This window comes from Chaetodon auriga, chromosome 3, assembly GCF_051107435.1.
Source record: "Chaetodon auriga isolate fChaAug3 chromosome 3, fChaAug3.hap1, whole genome shotgun sequence".
Lineage (NCBI taxonomy): Eukaryota > Metazoa > Chordata > Actinopteri > Chaetodontiformes > Chaetodontidae > Chaetodon > Chaetodon auriga.
In genome coordinates this window covers 13,942,940-13,960,291 of record NC_135076.1, presented here as the reverse complement: position 1 = coordinate 13,960,291, position 17,352 = coordinate 13,942,940, and the positions used below count along the sequence as shown (strand labels likewise).

The 17,352-nt window shown below is 39.6% G+C and overlaps 2 protein-coding genes across 2 annotated transcripts in view; both read right to left on the bottom strand.

The window, feature by feature from the left end:
• Positions 1-5,076, bottom strand: part of kdm4b (lysine (K)-specific demethylase 4B) — a 44,571-nt gene extending 39,495 nt beyond the window's left edge. Inside the window, exon 1 of the mRNA XM_076725255.1 lies at positions 4,949-5,076. The gene's annotated coding sequence lies outside the window, so the exon portion shown is untranslated. The remainder of the gene's footprint in view (positions 1-4,948) is intronic.
• Positions 5,077-5,712: 636 nt separating this feature from the next.
• uhrf1 (ubiquitin-like with PHD and ring finger domains 1) lies at positions 5,713-16,291 on the bottom strand. Its single transcript, XM_076725266.1, has 17 exons — positions 16,275-16,291; positions 14,151-14,308; positions 13,607-13,873; positions 12,679-12,833; positions 12,186-12,401; positions 11,654-11,769; positions 11,329-11,515; positions 11,003-11,126; positions 10,610-10,717; positions 10,381-10,485; positions 10,135-10,241; positions 9,870-10,032; positions 9,477-9,614; positions 8,865-8,967; positions 8,597-8,742; positions 7,890-7,988; positions 5,713-7,584 (listed from the first exon to the last, which is right to left on the bottom strand). The coding sequence occupies exons 2-17, from the start codon at positions 14,301-14,303 to the stop codon at positions 7,438-7,440; spliced, it is 2,334 nt and encodes a 777-aa protein (XP_076581381.1). The 5' UTR covers positions 14,304-14,308; positions 16,275-16,291; the 3' UTR covers positions 5,713-7,437.
• Positions 16,292-17,352: the final 1,061 nt, after the last annotated feature.

Sequence of the window (17,352 nt, the reverse complement as noted above, 5' to 3'; positions counted from 1 at the left end):
TTTTTTACAGTTTCAGAGGGTTAAACTCAAATAACAAAACATTTTCCAGCATGACCAGAAGACACAGGTGGCTTCTTAAGAGCTAACCAAGCAAACAGAGTGAAGGCCAGAAGAATGAACATGAAGCACTGATACAAAAAACAGATCATGGCAGCAGAAGCGGGTATGTTGTTCTAGTTTCTGCTTGACATTTGGACAGAAATACTTTTTGTCACCGCGATCTTGGAAACAAGATGCATATCATGATAGTCTTTATCATGAAGTTGAAATAATTAGTCAATTAATGAAGAGTAACTGCTTTAACAACCGATTGATCATTTAGGTCATTTTTCTGGGGAACACCCCTTGTTGCAACTTCTCGACTAAATTGCTGCTTTTTTGCCTTTGGTGACAGTAAACGGGCAGTAAACTAAATATCTTCAGGTCTTGGAATTTTGTGCAGACAAAACAAGTTATTTTTCTGGCATTTCAATCAGTATTCAATTGAAAATAAAAACAATCATCACTTTCAGTACACACACACATCCTACATGAACAAACCGCTTGCAGTGACAGTTAAGAGGTAAACTGCTGTGAGAAACAAAACCAAGAACAAACCAAGTTCCTCTAATGTGGCATTGGGACAGAAATAGCTATAGTTAGGTGTAAGGAATGAAATAGTATTTGAAACAAAATAAAACGTAGCCTTTCTGAATATTTTTTCAACAACTTGGAATATTTTATGTGCTTTTATGATTAAACGAAGCTTTCAACCATGCTTCCAAGAGCAGCTAATAGTCTTACTTTGGATCCAAGTCATTTAGTGATTGTAGCATCATCTGCTTCGGAGGGCACTACAATGCGCACAGCTGGATGCAGTCCCAACAGACCACGCCTGACCACACCCAGCACCAAAGCTGGGTGTGCTCTAGTTCACTGCTGCACGAGTCGACTTGGATGTTGCAAAGGATTGGTAGTAGAGTTATTTGCTTTTGCATTAGCGTATAAACAAACAGCAAATAAATTAAATTTTGCATCTCTCACCTCAGTCATGACTGAGGTGACTATCTCTCTTTACTGCACTCTTTTTAGACTTTTAGACAGGAACGAGATTACTTAACTTTGCGTGACATTTCCACTCCTAGACCTAATACTGATACTACTGGCAACTACTACTTGCTTACTGTGTGAACGAAGGTTGTACAAGTTGTAGCAGCCCCGAAGTTTGTGTTTGAACAATCAGTAACACCAACCACAGCAGACTCCATCCTGAGAGCTCCGAGGCCAACTGAAAGAGCTACTTAAGACACAGGCATTTCCAGGCTACCAACTGTTAATAGTTGATGTTATTTTCTGAAGCAATAGCACCTCTGGCTCCAGCTTCTCCAATCTGAGGATTTGCAGTTGTTCTTTATATTTTAGTACAGTTTGGGATTTGGACTGTTGTTCTGACAAACAAAGCCATAATAAGATGTCACTCTGGGAACATGTGACAGGTGTTTACATTCTGACATTTTATGAACAAAAATGATTCATTGTAATAATAATACTAATAACAATAATTGACCAATTAACTGATTGTTTCACTGTTAGTTGCAGCCCTACATATATCTGACCAGTAAAAATGCAGATGGAGTTCCTGACTTCTTAAAAAGGTTGTAGGGTGTTTTTAAAAAACTAAACTGGGACATGTCTTAACACTTGCTTAAAGGTTCTCTGTTCAGCATCAAAATCAACAGGTTGTTTTTCCTTTGCCTTCACCATCCACTTCATGAAATCCGAAATGTGTTGCTGCCATCTCTGTTTCCTGGATTCTGTTTAAAATCTTGTTAGGCAACATTTTATTGCTTTGAACATCACTTTTATAATGTTACCTGTTTTTGCGTTCCTTGTATGGAAGACCATTTCCTCCAATGTGATGAAAAAAGATCCTTTAAGTCATTATAATGACAAGCTTTCTTGAAATAATGACTTAGTATCTCAAAATGAAAGACTTTCTGAAAATAATGATTTGTTATCTCAAAATGACTTTGTATCACAATATGATGAACTTTCAAAATAATGACTTAGTAACACAAACTGATAACTTAGTATCTCAAAACAAAGCTGGGTCTTCTCTAGCTTTCTCTCCAGGGGCTGGAGGCTTTACTGATACTACGCAATTCATCCAAAACCACTCAAATTTCAAAATTTGTGAATCCACATCTAAAGTAGTGTTCAATGATCGTAGCTATTAGGACTGTCAAATGTGGCCAAAAATGACATTCAAACAACAAAACCAAAAAAATCAAAAAAACAAAAAACCATCAATCCACTAAAAGTGTTTTTGCGACTGACAGGCTCAGATTGTAAAAATAAATGTCTGACAGTATTATGGAAAGGATCCCTACAGAGATAGACCTTTTTGTTAAAGAGTACAATTTGTTTTGTTTAACCAGAAACAGCTTTTATATTTCTCTCGCCAAAGCCACCAGACTCCATTCACAAAAACAGTCATTTTATCATTGTCAAACACACTTCATTCAAATGTGACAGAAACAAAATAAATCTGTGTTCAGTGTGGCCATATCACAGCATCCTATTCCGTTTCACATTATCTTACAACTGTAACAGAAACTATTCTTATTGATTAGATTAGATTAGATTAGATTAGATTGCACTTTATTGATCCCCTCGGGAGGACCCCTCAGGGAAATTGGAGTTCCAGCAGCTCAAAGCAATACAAGTAAAAAGGTAATAAGATACAATAAAATACAACAGCAAAGAGAAAAATATGAGTCCTGTGTGCCAGTGCTCATATTTTTCTCTATTCTATTGTATTTTATTACCTCCTTACCTGTATTGCGCACATATGTACTGAGCACGAAGCAAAGTTTTGGTGAGCAGGTATAGAGAAGGGAGATGGTGATTATCGGATCAACGGAAAAGAGACAACAAACTGGTTTGTACTGGAGGATTAGAAATTCAATCTGATTAATGGGACTCAGCCAGCATACATGCCGCTCCACCAGAAACATCTTAGCTCAGATGGTAAGTAGTTCTGACTGTAAGTTCATTAAAAATTGCCCTGATGTCGGCGTGAAAGAAAACAAACATCAATTCATTCCTTCAGTCGTCAATATATATGATCCAATCTCTAATCGCCACGAGCCAAACAATAACTCATTATTTTGAGATACTAAGCATTATTTCGTCGAGCAAGTTTCTCATTACAATCACTTGCAGATTTTTTTCTCCATTACATTGGCAGAATTGCGCTTCCAGATATTTGCAATAAAATGACATTAAAATGGGAAAATATCCTGATTAATATCATTATAATGTTTTCAATCATATCATCCAGCTCTACATGTATTGTAACCTTCAATGGGTTGATTGAACAAACAGCATGATTATTATATTATGTTATCATTATTATTACTATCAGCCATTATCATCATTATTATTATTATGAACTGGCTGAGTCTGAGCATATCCACAATGACAATTTCCTTAACAGATACACAACGTGCAGCTTTTGAATACAGGGAGATTCAACTTGTGTATTTTCTGATTTTCAGCACAACACATAGTTTTGTGATCTTGAAAGACCCCAAATCCATCAAAAGAGAATTACAATGCATCAAACACTCAATTATTTTTGTAATTGTTCCCATCTCCAAACAAAAAGGTGACAATAACTTGATTGTTTCACACAAACCAGTGACGAGATCAGTTTAAAGATGAACTTCAATGACAATGGCGCTGTCAATCACACAGCCAAAACCTCAATCAACATTTTCTCAATGACTGTCCCCAACTGCAAAAAAAAATGTGCCACTTTTAGTGCTTCATTACACTTGACTTATAATAATTTATTAAAAGAATTTAGCTTAAAGATATGCATTGTCAGCAAATATGAACCCATTATTTATCTACATTTGCTTTGCAACCCAATGTTTAGGCATAAACACACACACACACACACACACACAGACACAGACACAGACACACACAGACACACACACACACACAAACACACACAGGCTGCAGGACGTTTCTTTTTAGTTGTACTGTGAGGTCCTACTACATGGCGAGGCAAACGGAGGCAATTCAACAAGTCATTTGCATGAGGCACAAACGCCCTGGCATGCAAGAAACATGCCTAGGGCTTAAAACGACAGTCAGGTTTCAAGAAGCTGAATGAAAAAGGAGGAGTTGGAGTATGTTAAGCTGAATTTAACGTTTCATTTTCCTGCTCAGTGACTGAGAAAGGATAATCAATACTATCTAATGTTTTTAACAACAGCTAGTTTCACTTAATGCTAAACAATTATCAGTCACACATGCAAAATTTTGAAACGTTATCTCACAATCAAGGACCCTCTTTCGAACCGGGACTGACCTGTTCGGGAGACGGAAGGCCACATGACCCCCAGCTGTCTAACCATAACAAAAAGGGGCCTACACAGTCCCATTTAACTCCATCTGGGCCTGCAACTTGTGTCAATATTGCAGGTCGCTGCCCTCTGTAACAACTACTGAGACGCTAATACTTACAAATCGCGTTTGGCTAGCTATATTCATTTCTTGGCTTGGTGAGAGCAAAACGACGCTGCTCGATTTAAAAGGAGCTGACAGGCTGCTGCTGGTGCTGCTAAAGGCGACGATGGCTCTGCACAGCAGACATTAACTGATAGCATTTTATCTAAGATGACGCGCTTCAACATTACTACAACCTAAGACTCACATTAACCTTCAGTGGAATCTACAAATGCGCGCAAACAACCGTTTAAACAGAACTACACACCAACGTATCTTAACGTTTGTGTATTATTAGCTAACATACGCTAGCTTCTAGCTAGCTACTTCCATATCTGCATTTAGAAAAAACAAAACACCGCGACGACAGACACCACACATCACTACAACACAAGAACACGGTCTTCGTAATTGGAAAAAAAAAAAAATCTGGTTTCAGAGATATTACCTCCTGCAGCGAGATACTGTCCTCTCAGTTTTGTTCAACCGATTTGGTCTCGTTTGCTAAAAATTCCCTGGATCGATTTTCTTCTAGCATTAGCAAGCGGTCTGAAGCTATTTGGAGTTACACCCACTTCAGAAATTACGCCTTGCGATTGGTTGAATCACCCGGATGATAGCAGTCTTGGTCACAAGCTCAATGATATGGTTGGTTTATTCGGTTACGGACTCACATATCAACCAATGAAAGTAGGCGCTCACGACAACTTGCCCTTGGTGCTCGTACCTATACAGCGTGCACGCCTCTCACGTAGACACTGCCGGGTTCGCTAAAGGCTGTTATGTCCTGTTGAAAAATAAAATACCCCCAGTGCAAGAAAACATTTTACCAGAATTATCACGATCCCTGTATGTGCCCAGGAGTTAGTCCAAAATCCTTAACATCATTCTCTATAATGTTGTTCCTTCTTCAGTTTTTTTTCTAACGTTTTACCTTTTAAAATAAGAATCAAGTTTAAAAATAAGCCTCGTAGAATAAAACAAGCCTTACAGCCTCTCCATCATTGTAAGGCTCTTTGATTTTTGTCATAATTAAAAAGGCACAACCAGTTCATTTCTTAGTTCAAGGTCATGGCTAAAACCGTCAAGACAGATGTGGAAGATCAAGATTACTTGCAATTTTCATCGAGACAGAGTCGTCGCCCCCCCCCCCCCCCAAACAAACAAACACAATAATATACCTCTCACTTTTTTATTGAGTAACACTGAAAATGTATTGACAAATCTTTGCACCGAACATGTGCAAACAATTCTAAAACTACATATCAAAACTAAAACGGACCAAAAATTATACAATTTCTGAAAATATACATTTCCCAGTCTATGCAAATCTTTGATTCTCCATTAAAACTCCAATGCTGGCATGTGGATGGACACTGACACACACTGCTGTTGAAATTCAGCACCAAGTATTCATAAAAGACAAAGGCAACGGCAAAAGTAATATATATATATAAAAACAAAAAAAAACAAAACAAAAAAAAAAAAAATCAGATAATTTAGCTGAATCAGTATCAAATTTCAGGAGCAGTGTGAGGAATTTCCTAAACATTTCAACATAATGCCAGAAATCTCTCTTTTTTTCTGTTTTTTTAAATGAGGTCAGGTTTTACAAGTGACCACAGGAGACACAAAATTCTGACTGAGCAGCCCCCTCCCCCCACCCCACAAATGGCAGTAATAGATTATAAAAAGATGAAAAAGTACAAATTTTAATTTTAGCAAAAAATACAAATAAAGTTTCTAGACTCAATTAGGTTTCAGTGTCAGGGACAGTTTCTAAAGATCTAGATAGATGGGGGGTTCTACTCTTGGTTAAGCACTTGTTTCTTTGGACTTTATCAAAATGAACCTTTTCAAAACAGGGGATATCCAAATCTAAAACACAGAATAATCAGGACTTTTAGAATCTATCGTAAAGAGCTTTCAATTGTCTTCTTTCAAAATCACAGTAACTGTTAAATCAACAAATTTCAAAGACAAATATGACTTTACTGCGTAAAAATATTCGTGAACTAATTCACAGGTTAGAGAAGCCAACCACGTCTGATGACAGCACTCCCCGACAAGACACTTCCTCTCAGATTGCAGAAAACTTAAACTGGTTTACTTTGTGCTTGCATCTTCGATCTCAACTACATTTTATAGAGTGGCTTTAGTTTCAGAACGCCCCTTTTGTCAAATAACGTCATGTTGGTGCAATTTCAATTGCCTGATCATGCCGGGACAGAAGTGTCATATTTTGAAGCCTGGCAGGACCTGATAGTTTGTTTGTCAACTGACCTTAAAAAACAAAACAAAACAAAACAAAACAAAACAAAAAAAAAACAACAACCTTGAGCTGCATTGTGTAAACAGTGAGACAAACAACGAGCTGCGGGAGGTATAACAGGGATCTCCAGGTCAGGTGTGAATACAGACCACCAACTGCATGATCAGATAAAATAAAACTGCACCAACACGACGACCGACCGCAGCCAAACTGACAGCAGACCAGCAAAGATCCAGATTCTAATAACAGCCATTTACAAAAGAATCTCCAACCAATTTGGGCTTAAAACGGCTAAACCACTTCCGACTTAACGTTCTCTTTAGGAGTGCTAAACATGGAGGGATTTTGTTAAAAGTAACAAACATTTTACATTATGGATAACATTAGCATTAGTTAATGGAACAAAACAAAATACTGGGCGTAAAATCACGGTTGACGGTATTAACGGAGTCATGGTACAGTTACAAAGAACTTTCAATTTATCGTTAACTACACATCACGGCAGATAAAAGGTGAAAAATGGTAGCATTGAAGTCCACAAAAATTGCAGTTTTACAATCACAAAAAATATATTAAGAGAAACTGATTCTTTATTGCCTTTACTGAAAATTCCCCTTACAGTTTATGTCGCATTTCCTCGAGGGCTGAGTAGGCAGAACCAATGATCATCGGCCATTGCTGTACCCTGGGAAAAACTGATTTAGAATGTCTTGCAGGGATTTGTTGACAGCCATGGAGTAGTTTTTGCCCAGGTCGTGCCTACAGGCTGGGCAGGTGTACACCTCTGCTTTGAAGGACCGCTGAAGGCATTCCTGACAAATAAAATGAAAAGGCATCTTTAAGGTCGTATCATTCATTGAAAGTGCCTTGGACAGTTGAAGAGGTAAGATTGAAAAACCGCAAACGATGAAGTCATATTAAAAAACAAAAACAGACTTTCCAGTGCTTACCCTGCTCCCTGTATTTTAAATATGTAAATGTATCGACAGGCTGAGAGCGTATCTATTTAAGTGCAATGCACTGAAATGGTCATGCACTATTGAGCTGTAAATCCATCAGCCATCTGTGGTTTCTATAGTCAATCTGAATCCCCAAAGTAACGACGATAGTTTCTTACCCTGCAGACATTGTGTTGGCACTCTGTGGTGATGGGCTGATAGACCACTTCTTGGCAGCAAATGCAGAGGAAAACTTCTTCAACTTTGTTCAAGAATTTCTACACAAACAAAACACGTGAAAAGACATTACAAACAGTTGTAAATTATCCAGAGCAAGAGGTTTAAAGCTTTTACTGACAGACACAGCCAGAGTGAGATATTTCCTGAGTACTTCAGTTATTTGCTTCTCTGTTGCTCCAAAACAAAACACCCAGCTTGAGACAACTCCTTCAGACTGGTTTCAAGGAGCAGGAAAATCCAACACTGAAAGCTCCACAAAAGCAGCACACAAACCCAACTTTTCATTCATTCTACCTATTTTTAGTTAAAAAAAAAATACACAACAGAGCACTGTTGCAATTTCTTGTTCAGTTGAGTTGTTGTGAGGACCATGTGTTGCTGGCAACATATTTCTTCATTCCCATGGTATAATGTACTGGACATATGTGGCTTTTTCATTTCAACTCACACCAACGTGCTGCATTAAGTATTTGCTTTGCTTTGTACACCACAAACTATTATCACCGAAATGTCACACAATGAAAGGTGTTGAAGTGGTTTAGAAATTCCAAGCTCAATTAACTGCTTTGTTGTTCTCATCCGCACGCAGGTCCTTCAGCCCTGCAAACGTAAGCTTAAGATGGACCAAATTAACAGCCATCCTCACCGGTCCAAGTGACAGTGACTCCATGGCTTCATCCCACACTTTCTTGTTTGCCTCATCATTCTTGATGAGGTCTTTCTGCACCTTGGTAAGCTTGTACACCTCCACCTTTATCTTCTTCTTCTTCTCTGGCGTGGTGTGGGAGGATTCTGACAAAGAAACACATTTTAAATACACTTTTTAACTTATAGCAGTCTCCTACGAACTTCTGTTGAATAGTACGTAATAAAAAACCCCCCAACATCAACACCCACGAGCACAGAGAACTTACCGCTGCCCTGAGATTTTCTCTTCCTCTTTGCCTTGCTGGGTGTTGCAGCTTCCTCCTCCACTTCGTTCTTGTTCTCTTTCTCTTTCTGATAACCAGCAGGATACTGGAACAACATCAAGTCCATTTAAGTCAAATTGGGGTCTTGTTAGCGATCAGCACACATTTGCATACTCATTAACGTGTCCCTTTGAAGCTTACCGTGGATTTTAAAAACTATTCGATCTTATCACTCCAACACGCACCAGTTAAAAATGATCAAATGGATATTAGCAGGCTAAATGTGAGTGTACATAGTGTTAGTATAATGCTAACATTAGCATGTTTGAGTGTTAATCCAAGTTTAAGTTCAGAATCTGCTTATAAAAACAAGGCAATTGTTTTATTCATAGAACTATTTATTTTTGCATTCTATACAAAAATCTAAGAAAAACTATGAAAAGCTTTTTATATATTTCAAGCTCAAAATTACGAAAGGGGGGCTAAGGAGTTTTCAGTCAAACCAAGTGTTAAAATTTATCTTTAGCTCTGAACTGTGAATCCTGCATTGTGAACGTAATCGAGAGCTTTTGATAGAAAAACCTCTCTCGGTATATACTGAATGATCATCTGTACCTGCATTGTGAGAGCGAGCTTCTTGATGCGTTCCTTGCCATCTCTGGTCCACGGTGCCGGCTCATCATCATCACGCTTCAGCAGATACCGCCAGACCAAGAAGCCAGACTTGCCCTTGTCTGGCCAGTACTTCACCACCTGAAAGAAGTCAGTGACACCAAGTAAGACTACAAATAGATGCTCAGAGTCACACGATTATTAAATCAAACACAAGCAATATAAAGTTCAACTTCATTCTATCTATTTTAGCAGATCTTTGCAGTTGAATCATTCAACTGATCAACATAATGAAATGACTGTCACACCCCTTGATTAGTAGTTTAACAGGCAGCATAATTGTTCAGCCAATTTGACAACCACACAGCACATACAGAAACCAGTGTTTCTGCATACCTTATATATGCCATCATATCGGTTTCCTTCCTCAGGAGAGTATTTACTGTGCTTGCGTCCCTTGCAGCTGCGTACAACTCTAACCGGTTTGCCCTCCTTCCAGTTCTTTGCCTCAGCTCCGTTTTTTTCGTTGACAGGGACGTTGCAGTTGAGAGCCAGCGCTCTGGTGAGAACCAGACAATTTAGATATACAAAAACAAATACAAACAAATTCAGAAATCCTGTTGATTAAAAGGCAGTCATAGTATGTTCTATCCATCCATACCGGTTCATGTGGGTAAGTGTCTGATCACATGACTGCTCTGCAGTTCTCTTGTTGCCTGAAAGATCTCGCCCTCCAGAGCCAGTGTACGTGAACTCATTACCATCATCCTACAATGAGAGACACATCACAAATATGACACACGTCAAGACTGCGTTGAGGTAAAATTCTGAAAGATACTCTCACCAACTTATATTTATTACTACCTATCAAAAATACATATACATAAAAGAAAAAGACAAAACATACCACATCATCCTCATAGCCTCCGGCCAGGACCAGAGAGTAGGCACCATCATTGCTCCTGCCATGAATCCCAGCGACATGTGGCCTGTGGACGCCAGATTCACTGACCTACAGAGGCAAAGAACTGAAACATTACTGCTGGCCATTGCAACAAATGACCACAAAACCTTTGTATTGTTTATGCACAGTTTCTCCAACAGACGAATTCAACTGTCCAGCTGCACGGGCTGACCTGCACTCTGAACTTCCATAGGGAGCCGACGGGGATGCCGGGGATTGGGCCGTAGTGGTTGGACGGGACGATGGTGCACTGCTTGGTTCGACCAACACAGGCCATTCCCTGGAGGGGAGGAGTACATCATTGGTATTTTAAAAGGTTGTTTATCAAGTATAATATTGTCAACAAGGACACCAAGCATGTAAGTTATATACTGTAACCAGTGCTGATATAAAAATATTTAGAAAATCACCTTGGTATAAAACGTTCGTTGTTGGTCATTTGATTTACAAAGTTGCTTTTTCCATTTAAAATCATAATTTTAAATATGTAACTATGATCACAAATGTTTCTGCGACTCTGTATGAAGTAAGACTGACTATATGGCAGCATTGTCTCAGCACTCACCTTGCCCCAGTCCCTCTGGCTGGAGGAGCTGGCAGAAGCCATCTTAGCTTTCTTCTTGCTCTCTTTCAGCTTCTCTCCAGCCAACACAACCTCACTGGCGTCATTACGGCAACCTGGGCAATACCTGAGACAGTATGACATGTGGAGTAGAGGTCAAGTCAAGCACAATGCACTAATAATAAGTGATGATTAAAAAGATGACCTGGAATTCAGGTGTTTGGCCTGTTGATTTCTGAGTAACAAACAGACTCAGCATCATTCAGGCCAGTATTGAGTGCAACACAACTACAGGTCACAACTGTATAACAAATACTGATCCTACTGACCAGTCCTCGTCTTCTGGGATGGAGGTCAGCGGAGGGTTGAGGCAGTAAGTGTGATAGGCCATGTCACATTCATCACACAGCAACTGCTTGTCAGGATCCTGCTTGATGCCACAGATATGGCAGTTACACCACTGACAGGTTTTTCTTGGGTCATCCTTGCAGTACTTGCACTCGGGTCCATTTGATCCTGCAGAACACAAACGTTTAATTATTCTATATCTTGTATATCATTATAAAGCATTTTGAATAGGATGGGGTAAGGCAGGTTTCATATGTACTAATTAACTGAACTTACTTAATTTAAGCATTTCATCAACAAACCTACTTTTTAGGGGACTCTCAGATCCAGCTGGGGTGTCACTCAGAGAACCAGGTTCCTCGATTTTGTAGATTTCAGTCAGGAACATGATCCGGCAGTCATTGAGAGAGTCACCAGCATCACTGCAAATTAAACATGAAACTTAGCAGAGATAATAGAAAACTGCACAGACAGAAATGCTGCTTGCTAAGGCGATATACAAAATCATCAAATGTGACAAATGTACCACTTTCCCTCTAAGTATCAAAAGGATCCAAATCCGCAGACAGTGGTGAACACACCCAGAAGTTAAGCTGTTGCCAGTACAAAGCAACATATTCTTTGATACCACAGCAGGAAATTAATACCTGCCCACCTGCTACTGTGTCATCCAAAAACCAAACAAATTTTGATATGTAGATAAAAATGGGACCACAAGACGCTGATCACCTGCCACTGCAGCAGGTTGAGCAGATATTTGACTTGTGGCAGTTCCTTCTACTCTGTGTACGACCACAAAATGCTACAAACAAACCGTAGCATGCAACAAAGCCCTTACCCAAGGATAATCTTGCAGTAGACCTCTCGCAGAGTGCGCGTCTCCCTCTTCCTCTGGATCTCAGCATCGTACCAGTAGCCACGCTCCTTGGGGTCGTCCGGATTGTAGTTGACCATAATGATCATTCCTGGCTCCAACTGGTGCCACTGGTACACCGTACGGGCCCGCGGACGAACATCCTTAGCCAGCAACTGAATGACCCCATTCTCTGGGTAGCTGTGATCATAAATGTGGTATCTTATCAGTTTGCAGTTCAGAGGCAAGTCACACACCACCACAGGTGCTTCCTACATTTTGCCGGTGCTGTCTAGAGTGTAACTGAAAGTATGTAATGATTGGATGATAAAATTATTCGTGTGGAAACCAATGTTCTTCATTGTAGGTGGATGATTATTGATAGATGTTATGTTTGTTTTCACCTTATCTGCAGGCTTATTGTGGAAAAAAAGTTCTTTGGAAAATTGATCATGCGTAACAGAAAAAGGACTCTTACTCTTCATATTTAACGTGGTACAGTATCTCCTCCTCTGCCGGATGTGCCTCTGCAGCCTCTTCTTTAGGCACCTTTGCTGTTTTAGTAACATTCACAATTTGGGCCTCAAACCACGCCCCCATGTTCAAGTCCCTTGCATCAACCAGCTCATTGATCTTCAAAACACACAGACAAAAAAAAGGCAGGAAGATCGTCAGAGACATTGCATAAGCTGTTATTTTTTCAGTTAGTGAAACAACCAAAATGGCTGCTCTCAATATCTAGTCTTGTCAAGCTTTCATCCTTATATACACAGAATTTCAAAAGATGGGGTCAAATTACACATTTCCACAATGTCTTTAAGCAGCTGGGCGAAGAAACGGAGAAGAACACATTCCAGTCACTATACCCCCACTTTATCCAAATGTCCTTTGTCAGAATAAAAAAAAGGGGCTAAAGAGAAGTTCAATCCCTGGACCCTTTCTCACTTCTGCAAAACCAGCCATCCACTGCATAAAGCGGACAAGAACGTTGGATCATCCATTTCAGAAATGTCGGTTTCCGAAGCTATTCGACAATCTGACAGACAGAATGGATGTTTTCTGCTTATAGTGAAGGGTGGAAAAAGCATCGCACAATATTTTCATTTATCTATGCCCTCCCCTTCATACAATGTGGCCTTCACAAATGAGCACAACTTAATGTAGAGTAAGCGAGAAAAAGAGATAAAAATCACCTCAGAATGAAACATGTCTAAAATATACGAAAAGTTAGATGCAATCCAGCATATTAGACGCGCACTGGTCATTGATCTAATTTGGTCAACACGACTTTTGACCATCCTTCATGGTCTCTTCCCAACCTATGCTGAACACATCATACAAAAGTAACCTGTAACCACTAATATAAATACTTGAAATTGATCCCAACTATCACCTTTAAAACCCACCTTGTAAAATCCAAACCCCGGGTCGATGAGCTCTGGGGTATTTGTCTGGGAAGAGGTGCCAGCGGTCTGACCTTCTACCTCGCCGTGAGTTGAACTCTTGTCAGACTCACTCTGGGTTGAGCCACAACCAGAATCAGAGTCAGAGAGCTCAGCTTCTTTGTCCTTGCTTTTGATGACATCGACAGGGGCCAGCTTCTGCCTAACAAGCAGCTGCACTATGTCATTTAGGCCCACATTGTAGTCAAATATGGTATGGCCATCCTCCATCTGAGACAACACAAAAATATTTGACATGGTTAAAAGGAGAAAAACAGCATTTCTTATTTTTTGTTTGTTCCAGTGATGACTCATTTACCTGCTGGTGCTCACTCAAATAAGAGTTATTTTTCATAATAGGAAATTTTAATATGTATTCATCAAAAGCCTTTAAGTTAGAGCATGTTTTGTATTTTTGCACTTTGGTTTATTCATGAGTAAATGTTAGCAGTAATCATAAATGAAGTACAACCATCACCCATAATCCCATTTAACCCTGTCACCTCACCTGCTTGCCACGGTAGAACAGTCTCTGCCTCTCTGGCTCCACCTTGAAGAGCTCCATGATTTTGACACGCAGCTCATCCACCTTGGTGAGTTTGGACAAGGAATCCACCCTGTGGGTTTCCTTTCCATCCATCGTGCGCACTTGAATCCACATTGCAGCTGCCCTGTGTCAACAGTCAAACCATGACCCATTGTTGTCACAACAACCATTGCAATCATTTTACTACATACTGTAAATAAATACAGTAATCGGTCTTGTTTGATAAATGATTTAATTGTAGAAACTTTCACTTTCAGCAGTGTTCAGAAGCTATCCAGTTTTGTTGAATTTATCAACAGTGAGCAGCAACAAGATTTGCATAACATTTGTATTTATTAAGAGAACTTCTTAAATGCATCCAAAGCAAAACTGTTAGGCAAATAACATTTTTAGACAAAAGTCATAGATTAAATAAATGCATAGATTAACCCTAATAAACAGTCTGATAAGATCTGTCAGTTCAGTCAGTGCGTTCTTTGTTTGGGGGATTTTGTGCTGGAAGCAGCACAGTAGTGTAGGTTTTTCAATTTGTTTTGCAAAAAAATAAGTCTTGACTTTCTCTGCTAATTGCACACATTACTAGAGCGATATCAAAATACTGAAATAAAATTCATGACATGCATTTGCATTCAGATAATGTGAAGTGATACTTAGCAAGAGGCCAAACATTATTTTGCAGGTTTAAAATGAACACAGAAATTCAACATGCCCTTACTCCCTATGCACTGTTGTGTTTACTTGTACACTGTGTTGTGTTTTGTTTTGTTTTTTTTAATTCTTGCGAACCGTGTAAAAGGCACAGTTCCTTGTTTTCTTGTAATGGTCAATGAAAAGTCACCGTTTCTGAACCTGCAACTGTAGCTATTGAGGCTCTTTTTCCTTTTTCACTTCTGTACAATTCAATCCATACACAACGAACGATTTAACATCCTGGATTATCCGTTTCCAAAAGCACTCTGTAGACATTGTGTAAGCGTTTTGATTTCCAATTCCATCATTAAAAATTTGGCCGCTTTACTTTCAGGTCTAAACCGAATCAACTTTATTGAAAGAACGAATTGAATGATTATCATCAGCAGAAATATGATTATGCTTGTCCGTGTATTGTACTGCTGTCAGCACTGGGCTGTCACTTCAACAGAATATCAGAAAGGGAGGGAACAAGCTGATTTAAATACAGTGCGGGAAACTGAGCTGCAGGCCACTCCCAGTTCTTTTAAAAGCAAGCACATCCGGACGGGAGGGAGCGCTAGCAAACAATGTGCCTTCGCTCTCTGACAATAAAACATACCGAAATAATTCCTTCTAAGCAGTTTGGAAACGATCATTTTGATACTAAAACCGTTCTTTGCCCGCATGGACTGTGCTTTGTTCTTACTAAGTGGTGAGCAGCGAGCTCGACGGCTGCTTGGCTTTTACTTTTGCGCTCTCAGCTGAGGTCCTGTTCGCTCTGCTGGCTCGAAATAAACCAACACCGGGGAACAAAACACGAGTAATAACACCGAAAACAAACTATTTCCTCCCACCTGAGATGCGTTATTTCACCGACACCATTCATTTTTTTTCAAAACGCAGACGAAAACACGAGCTAATCACAAGCCAATACGGAAAACACGAAAATAAGCAATCTGTTAAAGGTTAGCTTATTTGTTTTGCTTCACAGGAAGCAGCGGAGTGGCAAAGCTAGTAGAAATGTCACCATGTGCTGCACATTATGGAGGTACACTACAGATAAACAACACAAGATTAACAGCTCGCGGCAGTCAAGTTCATCACCCACCCATTAATGCTTAGCTACAGCAACCACGTTACAACTTATTGTTGGAGAGCTTTCAACTGGTATGTTCCCAATAAAAAACAGAGTGCATTCAACAGCATGAAAACTGCCCCGGTGACCAAAGCTTTGGGATTCATTTTGAATTCTCCGTTTGGCTGGCTTTGGAATTTGGTGTAGTACGTTAAGCCAAACAGAAACGAGGTAGGACTTTGTCAAGTTAGCTAACTATAGTAAGCTAGCTACTGAGTGAAGATATCAATGAGTACAATTTTAAAAGTTATTATAACATGAGAAAAGGACTACTTTACCTGTTTGTTCGTCCAAGTGAAACCAATAAATTGACGTTCAAGGAGTAAAGCGCACGTTTTCCCCAAAATAATTTCTATGCAAGCTTTGCACGACCAACTCTATGCCTTGTTGGAGATTGATCAATGAGTTATTCTTCAAGACTTTCATATCCCGCCTGCTCTAAAAAGTCTGTTTCACCATTGGGCGAGTTCCTCTAAGGAAATCGAGTTCATTGGGTAACAGAGCTGTCAATCAAGAATGTGACTGGAGCTTAGCCTCAGCGCGCGAAACGACATTCTCGTGGGTGCCGCTGCCCTCCGGACTTTTATCGCGAGATTACGCAGTGCCCTGTAAACCGGTAACCCAGAGGGACAGATGGTGGTTCTGGTAAACAACCTCCCTCATAGTGTTGTCTGACATGCCTAACGTATGACTGCTTCGCTATTTGGTTTCACAATGAGCTTGATTCTTCAAACGAATCGCCTGAATACGCCAGACTTTAATGTGAACCCCCTGATTGACTCAATGATGCTATTCAATTAATGATCTGCAATTACCTCCCGTTCACTTTGGCGGGAGCTGAAAGTAGATGAGGCCAACTCGGGCCAAACGGGAGCACTGAAAATCAGATGTAGGCGTTTGAGTGAGAGGAAAACCTGTATTTGGGCCCATAGGAGAGATTGTGTTTGCTTGTAAAATTACATATACACGGCACAAGACTTTGTCTCTGTCACTTCTGCTTTTTTTAGTGACTATACAATAAACTTGTGGTTGGGGTGTCTTGTGGCCAACTGATCCAGGAGAGCACAGCATCTCCATCCTCAAGTCTGGCCAGTCAACTATCAATTATGAGCAACATGTCAGAAAAATAATATTTCAAATACGTAAATTTTCTGGTCCAAGAATGGTGTGCATAGCTTTATGGCTGGGATAAACACAAATTAATTTAATCCATCTAAAACAAATTTTACTCATGAGTCTTGCCAAACATTAAGAAACCTGTACATGTATTTTTGATTTATTAAGTAGAACAACACAGAAATGTTGAGTTTTATCAGTGACTGTATTCAAAGAAGTCTATAATAATTTGTGATTGCT

Bases quoted from the DNA above. Each gene is read 5' to 3' on its own strand.
- uhrf1 (XM_076725266.1), bottom strand. From the start codon at position 14,303: ATGTGGATTCAAGTGCGCACGATGGATGGAAAGGAAACCCACAGGGTG. The intron at 12,402-12,678 runs GTAAGAGTCCTT...TTATGATCACAG, and splicing joins TACCACGTTAAATATGAAGA to CTACCCAGAGAATGGGGTCA. The intron at 10,242-10,380 runs GTATGTTTTGTC...CTCTCATTGTAG, and splicing joins GAGGCTATGAGGATGATGTG to GATGATGGTAATGAGTTCAC.